The 13,361-nt window shown below is 32.4% G+C and overlaps 1 protein-coding gene across 1 annotated transcript in view; it reads right to left on the reverse strand.

Annotated features, from left to right (window-relative positions):
• Positions 1–13,361, reverse strand: part of LOC143236505 (uncharacterized) — a 147,855-nt gene that overhangs the window by 107,501 nt on the left and 26,993 nt on the right. The window contains exon 8 of the mRNA XM_076474802.1: positions 649–771. Coding sequence (XP_076330917.1) covers positions 649–771 — 123 coding nt within the window. The remainder of the gene's footprint in view (positions 1–648; positions 772–13,361) is intronic.

The raw sequence follows: 13,361 nt of genomic DNA on the forward strand, positions 1-13,361 counted from the left end.
ATGATTCTTTAAAATATACTGTAGAAGTTTCCTCTCCTAAACAGGTAGCCGTCTTTAGTCCGAATGACCGAAAGTAAACGGTTTATGTGAGCGTGCGCAAAAATTTGGGTCAACATTTAGCTCTTTTTGTTCAATATATTTGAACGTACACCTAATATTCAGAACTCATTTTACACTCAACTGTAAGTTATAAACATTATCAGTGCATGAATTTAAAAAATTCTATCAAAGGTAATTATGATTTTTATGAAATAAGTTTACTGTGTGAAATGTGTATATCTTCTATGCATTTTTGATGGATTTAGTGAAGTAAGAGTCCAGTAGGACACTTCCTTTGAAAATATGTTGTAGTATGTATTACTACAATCTGAGCTACATAAAGTAGAAAATAGCTAAACTATAACTTTTGTTAATAGTGCACTTTATTGTACAGATTGTTTTGGCCGAACAACACAGTTATATGTCTTTATATTTGTAATATCTTACTTATACAAAACATATTCTGAAAAAGGTACGTTGGGCAATACAAAGTATGTTTCGTTACAAAAGTTTGTTATTCCTTTAAAAAATAACAGAAAACGATGTAATTTTAAAAATGAAATGAAATACTTTCTTTGACATTTTATGACAAAATTTGATAACACTTACTCGAATCAAGAACTAATATTCTTGAGATCACAGGAACGTCTTCATAAGCAGTGAACCGAATGTGATCCATGACATCTATTTCAGCTCCGGCATAAAAATCTTTCCATTTTGTGCTGTTTGATGCTGTAAGAAATATGATCATTTTAGTGTGTTTTTTTATTATTTTCCAGAGTTTTGCTGAGAAAAAACGCTACTTACGTAACTTTGTTATTCTAAATATAATTCGATTTCATCAGAGTTATGTGATTTTACGCAATAAAGACAAGAACGCCACCACAATTTTATTCTTGCAATCGAGAGTATTCTTGGACATTTATTAATAGTTATGTTATTAAATAGTAACATAGTGACAAAAATATAAGAACACTCTTAAATGTAAAGAGGTTTCATCTTAACTGAAACACTTTTAAAATATTATTAATAGTAAAATTTCTGTAAAAACGCACGTCGATTCTTGCTTTTTGTCTCGTAGTTCTTGTTTTACGAATCATATATATTTAAAAGAATGGACAACATCACATAAAAATGTGTATTTACCTTTCTGTTGTAGACAATATCTTTTTACGTAAGAGAAGGTGAAAAAGAAATACGGCAAATAGTGCAAGAATTCTTGCCATTATACGTGTGGCTCACGTGATTGTTACATATAAGTTTTATAAAATGAACAGATTACTGTATAACGTATTATGTAAATTTGTAATCAATTAAAGAAATACATACATATACATATGTATATACGTAATTAGTGGCTTGAAATTTCTTTACTCATTTCGTCGTTTTGGCAAATGCTAATAAAGAGACAACATAGTACAGTTTGTATCCTGACCAGTAATAAAGAGACAACATAGTACAGTTTGTATCCTGACCAGTAATAAAGAGACAACATAGTACAGTTTGTATCCTGACCAGTAATAAAGAGACAACATAGTACAGTGTGTATCCTGACCAGTAATAAAGAGACAACAGAGTACAGTTTGTATCCTGACCAGTAATAAAGAGACAACATAGTACAGTTTGTATCCTGACCAGTAATAAAGAGACAACATAGTACAGTTTGTATCCTGACCAGTAATAAAGAGACAACATAGTACAGTTTGTATCCTGACAAGTAATAAAGAGACAACATAGTACAGTTTGTATCCTGACCAGTAATAAAGAGACAACAGAGTACAGTTTGTATCCTGACCAGTAATAAAGAGACAACATAGTGCAGTTTGTATCCTGACAAGTAATAAAGAGACAACATAGTACAGTTTGTATTCTGACTAGTAATAAAGAGACAACATAGTACAGTTTTTATCCTGACCAGTAATAAACAGACAACAGAGTACAGTTTGTATTCTGACTAGTAATAAAGAGACAACATAGTACAGTTTGTATCCTGACCAGTAATAAAGAGACAACATAGTACAGTTTGTATCCTGACAAGTAATAAAGAGACAACATAGTACAGTTTGTATTCTGACTAGTAATAAAGAGACAACATGGTACAGTTTGTATTCTGACTAGTAATAAAGAGACAACATAGTACAGTTTGTATCCTGACAAGTAATAAAGAGACAACATAGTACAGTTTGTATTCTGACTAGTAATAAAGAGACAACAGAGTACAGTTTGTATCCTGACCAGTAATAAAGAGACAACAGAGTACAGTTTGTATTCTGACTAGTAATAAAGAGACAACATAGTACAGTTTGTATCCTGACCAGTAATAAAGAGACAACATAGGACAGTTTGTATCCTGACAAGTAATAAAGAGACAACATAGTACAGTTTGTATTCTGACTAGTAATAAAGAGACAACATGGTACAGTTTTTATCCTGACAAGGAATAAAGAAACATCATAGTACAGTTTGTATCCTGACTAGTAATAAAGAGACAACATAGTACAGTTTTTATCCTGACAAGTAATAAAGAGACAACATAGTACAGTTTTATCCTGACAAGTAATAAAGAGACAACATAGTACAGTTTTATCCTGACAAGTAATAAAGAGACAACATAGTACAGTTTGTATCCTGACCAGTAATAAAGAGACAACAGAGTACAGTTTGTATTCTGACTAGTAATAAAGAGACAACATAGTACAGTTTGTATCCTGACAAGTAATAAAGAGACAACATAGTACAGTTTGTATCCTGACAAGTAATAAAGAGACAACATAGTACAGTTTTTATCCTGACAAGTAATAAAGAGACAACATAGTACAGTTTTTATCCTGACAAGTAATAAAGAGACAACATAGTACAGTTTGTATCCTGACCAGTAATAAAGAGACAACATAGTACAGTTTGTATTCTGACTAGTAATAAAGAGACAACATAGTACAGTTTGTATCCTGACCAGTAATAAAGAGACAACATAGTACAGTTTGTATCCTGACAAGTAATAAAGAGACAACATAGTACAGTTTGTATTCTGACTAGTAATAAAGAGACAACATAGGTACAGTTTTATCCTGACAAGTAATAAAGAGATAACATAGTACAGTTTGTATCCTGACCAGTAATAAAGAGACAACATAGTACAGTTTGTATCCTGACAAGTAATAAAGAGACAACATAGTACAGTTTGTATCCTGACAAGTAATAAAGAGACAACATAGTACAGTTTGTATCCTGACCAGTAATAAAGAGACAACATAGTACAGTTTGTATCCTGACCAGTAATAAAGAGACAACATAGTACAGTTTGTATTCTGACTAGTAATAAAGAGACAACATAGTACAGTTTGTATCCTGACCAGTAATAAAGAGACAACATAGGACAGTTTGTATCCTGACAAGTAATAAAGAGACAACATAGTACAGTTTGTATTCTGACTAGTAATAAAGAGACAACATGGTACAGTTTTTATCCTGACAAGGAATAAAGAAACATCATAGTACAGTTTGTATCCTGACTAGTAATAAAGAGACAACATAGTACAGTTTTTATCCTGACAAGTAATAAAGAGACAACATAGTACAGTTTGTATCCTGACAAGTAATAAAGAGACAACATAGTACAGTTTGTATCCTGACCAGTAATAAAGAGACAACATAGTACAGTTTGTATCCTGACCAGTAATAAAGAGACAACATAGTACAGTTTGTATTCTGACTAGTAATAAAGAGACAACATAGTACAGTTTGTATCCTGACCAGTAATAAAGAGACAACATAGTACAGTTTGTATCCTGACAAGTAATAAAGAGACAACATAGTACAGTTTGTATTCTGACTAGTAATAAAGAGACAACATGGTACAGTTTTATCCTGACAAGGAATAAAGAGATAACATAGTACAGTTTGTATCCTGACCAGTAATAAAGAGACAACATAGTACAGTTTTTATCCTGACAAGTAATAAAGAGACAACATAGTACAGTTTTTATCCTGACAAGTAATAAAGAGACAACATAGTACAGTTTGTATCCTGACTAGTAATAAAGAGACAACATAGTACAGTTTGTATTTTGACTAGTAATAAAGAGACAATATAGTACAGTTTGTATCCTGACCAGTAATAAAGAGACAACATAGTACAGTTTGTATCCTGACCAGTAATAAAGAGACAACATAGTACAGTGTGTATCCTGACCTGTAATAAAGAGACAACAGAGTACAGTTTGTATCCTGACCAGTAATAAAGAGACAACATAGTACAGTTTTTATCCTGACCAGTAATAAAGAGACAACAGAGTACAGTTTGTATCCTGACCAGTAATAAAGAGACAACATAGTACAGTTTGTATCCTGACAAGTAATAAAGAGACAACATAGTACAGTTTGTATCCTGACCAGTAATAAAGAGACAACATAGTACAGTTTGTATCCTGACCAGTAATAAAGAGACAACATAGTACAGTTTGTATCCTGACAAGTAATAAAGAGACAACATAGTACAGTTTGTATTCTGACTAGTAATAAAGAGACAACATAGTACAGTTTTATCCTGAGAAGGAATAAAGAGACAACATAGTACAGTTTGTATTCTGACTAGTAATAAAGAGACAACATAGTACAGTTTTGTCCTGACAAGTAATAAAGAGACAACATAGTACAGTTTGTAACCTGACAAGTAATAAAGAGACAACATAGTACAGTTTGTATCCTGACCAGTAATAAAGAGACAACATAGTACAGTTTGTATTCTGACTAGTAATAAAGAGACAACATAGTACAATTTGTAACCTGACAAGTAATAAAGAGACAACATAGTACAGTTTGTATCCTGACCAGTAATAAAGAGACAACAGAGTACAGTTTTTATCCTGACAAGTAATAAAGAGACAACATAGTACAGTTTGTATCCTGACCAGTAATAAAGAGACAACATAGTACAGTTTGTATCCTGTCAAGTAATAAAGAGACAACATAGTACAGTTTTTATCCTGACATAAAATAAAGAGACAACATAGTACAGTTTGTATCCTGACCAGTAAAAAAGAGACAACAGAGTACAGTTTTCATCCTGACAAGGAATAAAGAGACAACATAGTACAGTTTTTATCCTGACAAGGAATAAAGAGACAACATAGTACAGTTTGTATCCTGACTAGTAATAAAGAGACAACATAGTACAGTTTTTATCCTGACAAGTAATAAGGAGACAACATAGTACAGTTTTTATCCTGACAAGGAATAAAGAGACAACATGGTACAGTTTTTATCCTGACAAGGAATAAAGAGACAACATAGTACAGTTTGTATCCTGACCAGTAATAAAGAGACAACAGAGTACAGTTTTCATCCTGACAAGGAATAAAGAGACAACATAGTACAGTTTTTATCCTGACAAGGAATAAAGAGACAACATAGTACAGTTTGTATCCTGACCAGTAATAAAGAGACAACATAGTACAGTTTGTATCCTGACCAGTAATAAAGAGACAACATAGTACAGTTTGTATCCTGACCAGTAATAAAGAAACAACATAGTACAGTTTTTATCCTGACAAGTAATAAAGAGACAACATAGTACAGTTTGTATTCTGACTAGTAATAAAGATACAACATGGTACAGTTTTTATCCTCACAAGGAATAAAGAAACATCATAGTACAGTTTTTATCCTGACAAGGAATAAAGAGACAACATAGTACAGTTTGTATCCTGACTAGTAATAAAGAGACAACATAGTATAGTTTGTATCCTGACCAGTAATAAAGGGACAACATAGTACAGTTTTTATCCTGACAAGTAATAAAGAGACAACATAGTACAGTTTGTATCCTGACCAGTAATAAAGAGACAACAGAGTACAGTTTGTATCCTGACCAGTAATAAAGAGACAACATAGTACAGTTTGTATCCTGACAAGTAATAAAGAGACAACATAGTACAGTTTGTATTCTGACTAGTAATAAAGAGACAACATAGTACAGTTTTTATCCTGACAAGTAATAAAGAGACAACATAGTACAGTTTGTATCCTGACCAGTAATAAAGAGACAACAGAGTACAGTTTGTATTCTGACTAGTAATAAAGAGACAACATAGTACAGTTTGTATCCTGACCAGTAATAAAGAGAAAACATAGTACAGTTTGTATCCTGACAAGTAATAAAGAGACAACATAGTACAGTTTGTATTCTGACTAGTAATAAAGAGACAACATGGTACAGTTTTTATCCTGACAAGGAATAAAGAGATAACATAGTACAGTTTGTATCCTGACCAGTAATAAAGAGACAACATAGTACAGTTTGTATCCTGTCAAGTAATAAAGAGACAACATAGTACATTTTTTATCCTGACAAGTAATAAAGAGACAACATAGTACAGTTTGTATCCTGACCAGTAATAAAGAGACAACATAGTACAGTTTGTATCCTGACCAGTAATAAAGAGACAACATAGTACAGTTTGTATTCTGACTAGTAATAAAGAGACAATATAGTACAGTTTTTATCCTGACAAGGAATAAAGAGACAACATAGTACAGTTTGTATCCTGACCAGTAATAAAGAGACAACAGAGTACAGTTTTCATCCTGACAAGGAATAAAGAGACAACATAGTACAGTTTTTATCCTGACAAGGAATAAAGAGACAACATAGTACAGTTTGTATCCTGACCAGTAATAAAGAGACAACAGAGTACAGTTTTCATCCTGACAAGGATTAAAGAGACAACATAGTACAGTTTTTATCCTGACAAGTAATAAAGAGACAACATAGTACAGTTTTTATCCTGACAAGTAATAAAGAGACAACATAGTACAGTTTGTATCCTGACCAGTAATAAAGAGACAACATAGTACAGTTTTTATTCTGACCAGTAATAAAAAGACAACATAGTACAGTTTTTATCCTGACAAGTAATAAAGAGACAACATAGTACAGTTTTTATCCTGACAAGTAATAAAGAGACAACATAGTACAGTTTGTATCCTGACCAGTAATAAAGAGACAACATAGTACAGTTTTTATCGTGACAAGTAATAAAGAGACAACATAGTACAGTTTTTATCCTGACAAGTAATAAAGAGACAACATAGTACAGTTTTTATCCTGACAAGTAATAAAGATACAACATAGTACAGTTTGTATCCTGACCAGTAATAAAGAGACAACATAGTACAGTTTGTATTCTGACTAGTAATAAAGAGACAACATAGTACAGTTTTTAACCTTTTAAGTAATAAAGAGACAACATAGTACAGTTTGTATTCTGACTAGTAATAAAGAGACAACAGAGTACAGTTTGTATCCTGACCAGTAATAAAGAGACAACAGAGTACAGTTTGTATTCTGACTAGTAATAAAGAGACAACATAGTACAGTTTGTATCCTGACCAGTAATAAAGAGACAACATAGGACAGTTTGTATCCTGACAAGTAATAAAGAGACAACATAGTACAGTTTGTATTCTGACTAGTAATAAAGAGACAACATGGTACAGTTTTATCCTGACAAGGAATAAAGAAACATCATAGTACAGTTTGTATCCTGACTAGTAATAAAGAGACAACATAGTACAGTTTTATCCTGACAAGTAATAAAGAGACAACATAGTACAGTTTTATCCTGACAAGTAATAAAGAGACAACATAGTACAGTTTTTATCCTGACAAGTAATAAAGAGACAACATAGTACAGTTTGTATCCTTACCAGTAATAAAGAGACAACAGAGTACAGTTTGTATTCTGACTAGTAATAAAGAGACAACATAGTACAGTTTGTATCCTGACAAGTAATAAAGAGACAACATAGTACAGTTTTTATCCTGACAAGTAATAAAGAGACAACATAGTACAGTTTTTATCCTGACAAGTAATAAAGAGACAACATAGTACAGTTTTTATCCTGACAAGTAATAAAGAGACAACATAGTACAGTTTGTATCCTGACCAGTAATAAAGAGACAACAGAGTACAGTTTGTATTCTGACTAGTAATAAAGAGACAACATAGTACAGTTTGTATCCTGACCAGTAATAAAGAGACAACATAGTACAGTTTGTATCCTGACAAGTAATAAAGAGACAACATAGTACAGTTTGTATTCTGACTAGTAATAAAGAGACAACATGGTACAGTTTTTATCCTGACAAGGAATAAAGAGATAACATAGTACAGTTTGTATCCTGACCAGTAATAAAGAGACAACATAGTACAGTTTGTATCCTGTCAAGTAATAAAGAGACAACATAGTACATTTTTTATCCTGACAAGTAATAAAGAGACAACATAGTACAGTTTGTATCCTGACCAGTAATAAAGAGACAACATAGTACAGTTTGTATCCTGACCAGTAATAAAGAGACAACATAGTACAGTTTGTATTCTGACTATTAATAAAGAGACAACATAGTACAGTTTGTATCCTGACCAGTAATAAAGAGACAACATAGGACAGTTTGTATCCTGACAAGTAATAAAGAGACAACATAGTACAGTTTGTATTCTGACTAGTAATAAAGAGACAACATGGTACAGTTTTTATCCTGACAAGGAATAAAGAAACATCATAGTACAGTTTGTATCCTGACTAGTAATAAAGAGACAACATAGTACAGTTTTTATCCTGACAAGTAATAAAGAGACAACATAGTACAGTTTTTATCCTGACAAGTAATAAAGAGACAACATAGTACAGTTTTTATCCTGACAAGTAATAAAGAGACAACATAGTACAGTTTGTATCCTGACCAGTAATAAAGAGACAACAGAGTACAGTTTGTATTCTGACTAGTAATAAAGAGACAACATAGTACAGTTTGTATCCTGACCAGTAATAAAGAGACAACATAGTACAGTTTGTATCCTGACAAGTAATAAAGAGACAACATAGTACAGTTTGTATTCTGACTAGTAATAAAGAGACAACATGGTACAGTTTTTATCCTGACAAGGAATAAAGAGATAACATAGTACAGTTTGTATACTGACCAGTAATAAAGAGAAAACATAGTACATTTTTTATCCTGACAAGTAATAAAGAGACAACATAGTACAGTTTGTATCCTGACCAGTAATAAAGAGACAACATAGTACAGTTTGTATCCTGACCAGTAATAAAGAGACAACATAGTACAGTTTGTATTCTGACTAGTAATAAAGAGACAATATAGTACAGTTTGTATCCTGACCAGTAATAAAGAGACAACATAGTACAGTTTCTATCCTGACCGGTAATAAAGAGACAACATAGTACAGTGTGTATCCTGACCTGTAATAAAAAGACAACAGAGTACAGTTTGTATCCTGACCAGTAATAAAGAGACAACATAGTACAGTTTTTTTCCTGACCAGTAATAAAGAGACAACAGAGTACAGTTTGTATCCTGACCAGTAATAAAGAGACAACATAGTACAGTTTGTATCCTGACAAGTAATAAAGAGACAACATAGTACAGTTTGTATCCTGACCAGTAATAAAGAGACAACATAGTACAGTTTGTATCCTGACCAGTAATAAAGAGACAACATAGTACAGTTTGTATCCTGACAAGTAATAAAGAGACAACATAGTACAGTTTGTATTCTGACTAGTAATAAAGAGACAACATAGTACAGTTTTTATCCTGAGAAGGAATAAAGAGACAACATAGTACAGTTTGTATTCTGACTAGTAATAAAGAGACAACATAGTACAGTTTTTGTCCTGACAAGTAATAAAGAGACAACATAGTACAGTTTGTAACCTGACAAGTAATAAAGAGACAACATAGTACAGTTTGTATCCTGACCAGTAATAAAGAGACAACAGAGTACAGTTTGTATTCTGACTAGTAATAAAGAGACAACATAGTACAATTTGTAACCTGACAAGTAATAAAGAGACAACATAGTACAGTTTGTATCCTGACCAGTAATAAAGAGACAACAGAGTACAGTTTTTATCCTGACAAGTAATAAAGAGACAACATAGTACAGTTTGTATCCTGACCACTAATAAAGAGACAACATAGTACAGTTTGTATCCTGTCAAGTAATAAAGAGACAACATAGTACAGTTTTATCCTGACATAAAATAAAGAGACAACATAGTACAGTTTGTATCCTGACCAGTAAAAAAGAGACAACAGAGTACAGTTTTCATCCTGACAAGGAATAAAGAGACAACATAGTACAGTTTTTATCCTGACAAGGAATAAAGAGACAACATAGTACAGTTTGTATCCTGACTAGTAATAAAGAGACAACATAGTACAGTTTTTATCCTGACAAGTAATAAGGAGACAACATAGTACAGTTTTTATCCTGACAAGGAATAAAGAGACAACATGGTACAGTTTTTATCCTGACAAGGAATAAAGAGACAACATAGTACAGTTTGTATCCTGACCAGTAATAAAGAGACAACATAGTACAGTTTGTATCCTGACCAGTAATAAAGAAACAACATAGTACAGTTTTATCCTGACAAGTAATAAAGAGACAACATAGTACAGTTTGTATTCTGACTAGTAATAAAGATACAACATGGTACAGTTTTTATCCTCACAAGGAATAAAGAAACATCATAGTACAGTTTTTATCCTGACAAGGAATAAAGAGACAACATAGTACAGTTTGTATCCTGACTAGTAATAAAGAGACAACATAGTATAGTTTGTATCCTGACCAGTAATAAAGGGACAACATAGTACAGTTTTTATCCTGACAAGTAATAAAGAGACAACATAGTACAGTTTGTATCCTGACCAGTAATAAAGAGACAACAGAGTACAGTTTGTATCCTGACCAGTAATAAAGAGACAACATAGTACAGTTTGTATCCTGACAAGTAATAAAGAGACAACATAGTACAGTTTGTATTCTGACTAGTAATAAAGAGACAACATAGTACAGTTTTTATCCTGACAAGTAATAAAGAGACAACATAGTACAGTTTGTATCCTGACCAGTAATAAAGAGACAACAGAGTACAGTTTGTATTCTGACTAGTAATAAAGAGACAACATAGTACAGTTTGTATCCTGACCAGTAATAAAGAGAAAACATAGTACAGTTTGTATCCTGACAAGTAATAAAGAGACAACATAGTACAGTTTGTATTCTGACTAGTAATAAAGAGACAACAGAGTACAGTTTGTATTCTGACTAGTAATAAAGAGACAACATAGTACAGTTTGTATCCTGACCAGTAATAAAGAGACAACATAGTACAGTTTGTATCCTGACCAGTAATAAAGAGACAACATAGTACAGTTTGTATTCTGACTAGTAATAAAGAGACAATATAGTACAGTTTGTATCCTGACCAGTAATAAAGAGACAACATAGTACAGTTTCTATCCTGACCGGTAATAAAGAGACAACATAGTACAGTGTGTATCCTGACCTGTAATAAAAAGACAACAGAGTACAGTTTGTATCCTGACCAGTAATAAAGAGACAACATAGTACAGTTTTTTTCCTGACCAGTAATAAAGAGACAACAGAGTACAGTTTGTATCCTGACCAGTAATAAAGAGACAACATAGTACAGTTTGTATCCTGACAAGTAATAAAGAGACAACATAGTACAGTTTGTATCCTGACCAGTAATAAAGAGACAACATAGTACAGTTTGTATCCTGACCAGTAATAAAGAGACAACATAGTGCAGTTTGTATCCTGACAAGTAATAAAGAGACAACATAGTACAGTTTGTATTCTGACTAGTAATAAAGAGACAACATAGTACAGTTTTTATCCTGAGAAGGAATAAAGAGACAACATAGTACAGTTTGTATTCTGACTAGTAATAAAGAGACAACATAGTACAGTTTTTGTCCTGACAAGTAATAAAGAGACAACATAGTACAGTTTGTAACCTGACAAGTAATAAAGAGACAACATAGTACAGTTTGTATCCTGACCAGTAATAAAGAGACAACAGAGTACAGTTTGTATTCTGACTAGTAATAAAGAGACAACATAGTACAATTTGTAACCTGACAAGTAATAAAGAGACAACATAGTACAGTTTGTATCCTGACCAGTAATAAAGAGACAACAGAGTACAGTTTTTATCCTGACAAGTAATAAAGAGACAACATAGTACAGTTTGTATCCTGACCACTAATAAAGAGACAACATAGTACAGTTTGTATCCTGTCAAGTAATAAAGAGACAACATAGTACAGTTTTTATCCTGACATAAAATAAAGAGACAACATAGTACAGTTTGTATCCTGACCAGTAAAAAAGAGACAACAGAGTACAGTTTTCATCCTGACAAGGAATAAAGAGACAACATAGTACAGTTTTATCCTGACAAGGAATAAAGAGACAACATAGTACAGTTTGTATCCTGACTAGTAATAAAGAGACAACATAGTACAGTTTTTATCCTGACAAGTAATAAGGAGACAACATAGTACAGTTTTTATCCTGACAAGGAATAAAGAGACAACATGGTACAGTTTTTATCCTGACAAGGAATAAAGAGACAACATAGTACAGTTTGTATCCTGACCAGTAATAAAGAGACAACATAGTACAGTTTGTATCCTGACCAGTAATAAAGAAACAACATAGTACAGTTTTTATCCTGACAAGTAATAAAGAGACAACATAGTACAGTTTGTATTCTGACTAGTAATAAAGATACAACATGGTACAGTTTTTATCCTCACAAGGAATAAAGAAACATCATAGTACAGTTTTTATCCTGACAAGGAATAAAGAGACAACATAGTACAGTTTGTATCCTGACTAGTAATAAAGAGACAACATAGTATAGTTTGTATCCTGACCAGTAATAAAGGGACAACATAGTACAGTTTTATCCTGACAAGTAATAAAGAGACAACATAGTACAGTTTGTATCCTGACCAGTAATAAAGAGACAACAGAGTACAGTTTGTATCCTGACCAGTAATAAAGAGACAACATAGTACAGTTTGTATCCTGACAAGTAATAAAGAGACAACATAGTACAGTTTGTATTCTGACTAGTAATAAAGAGACAACATAGTACAGTTTTTATCCTGACAAGTAATAAAGAGACAACATAGTACAGTTTGTATCCTGACCAGTAATAAAGAGACAACAGAGTACAGTTTGTATTCTGACTAGTAATAAAGAGACAACATAGTACAGTTTGTATCCTGACCAGTAATAAAGAGAAAACATAGTACAGTTTGTATCCTGACAAGTAATAAAGAGACAACATAGTACAGTTTGTATTCTGACTAGTAATAAAGAGACAACATGGTACAGTTTTTATCCTGACAAGGAATAAAGAGATAACATAGTACAGTTTGTGTCCTGACCAGTAATAAAGAGACAACA

This window comes from Tachypleus tridentatus, chromosome 13, assembly GCF_004210375.1.
Source record: "Tachypleus tridentatus isolate NWPU-2018 chromosome 13, ASM421037v1, whole genome shotgun sequence".
Taxonomy (NCBI): domain Eukaryota; kingdom Metazoa; phylum Arthropoda; class Merostomata; order Xiphosura; family Limulidae; genus Tachypleus; species Tachypleus tridentatus.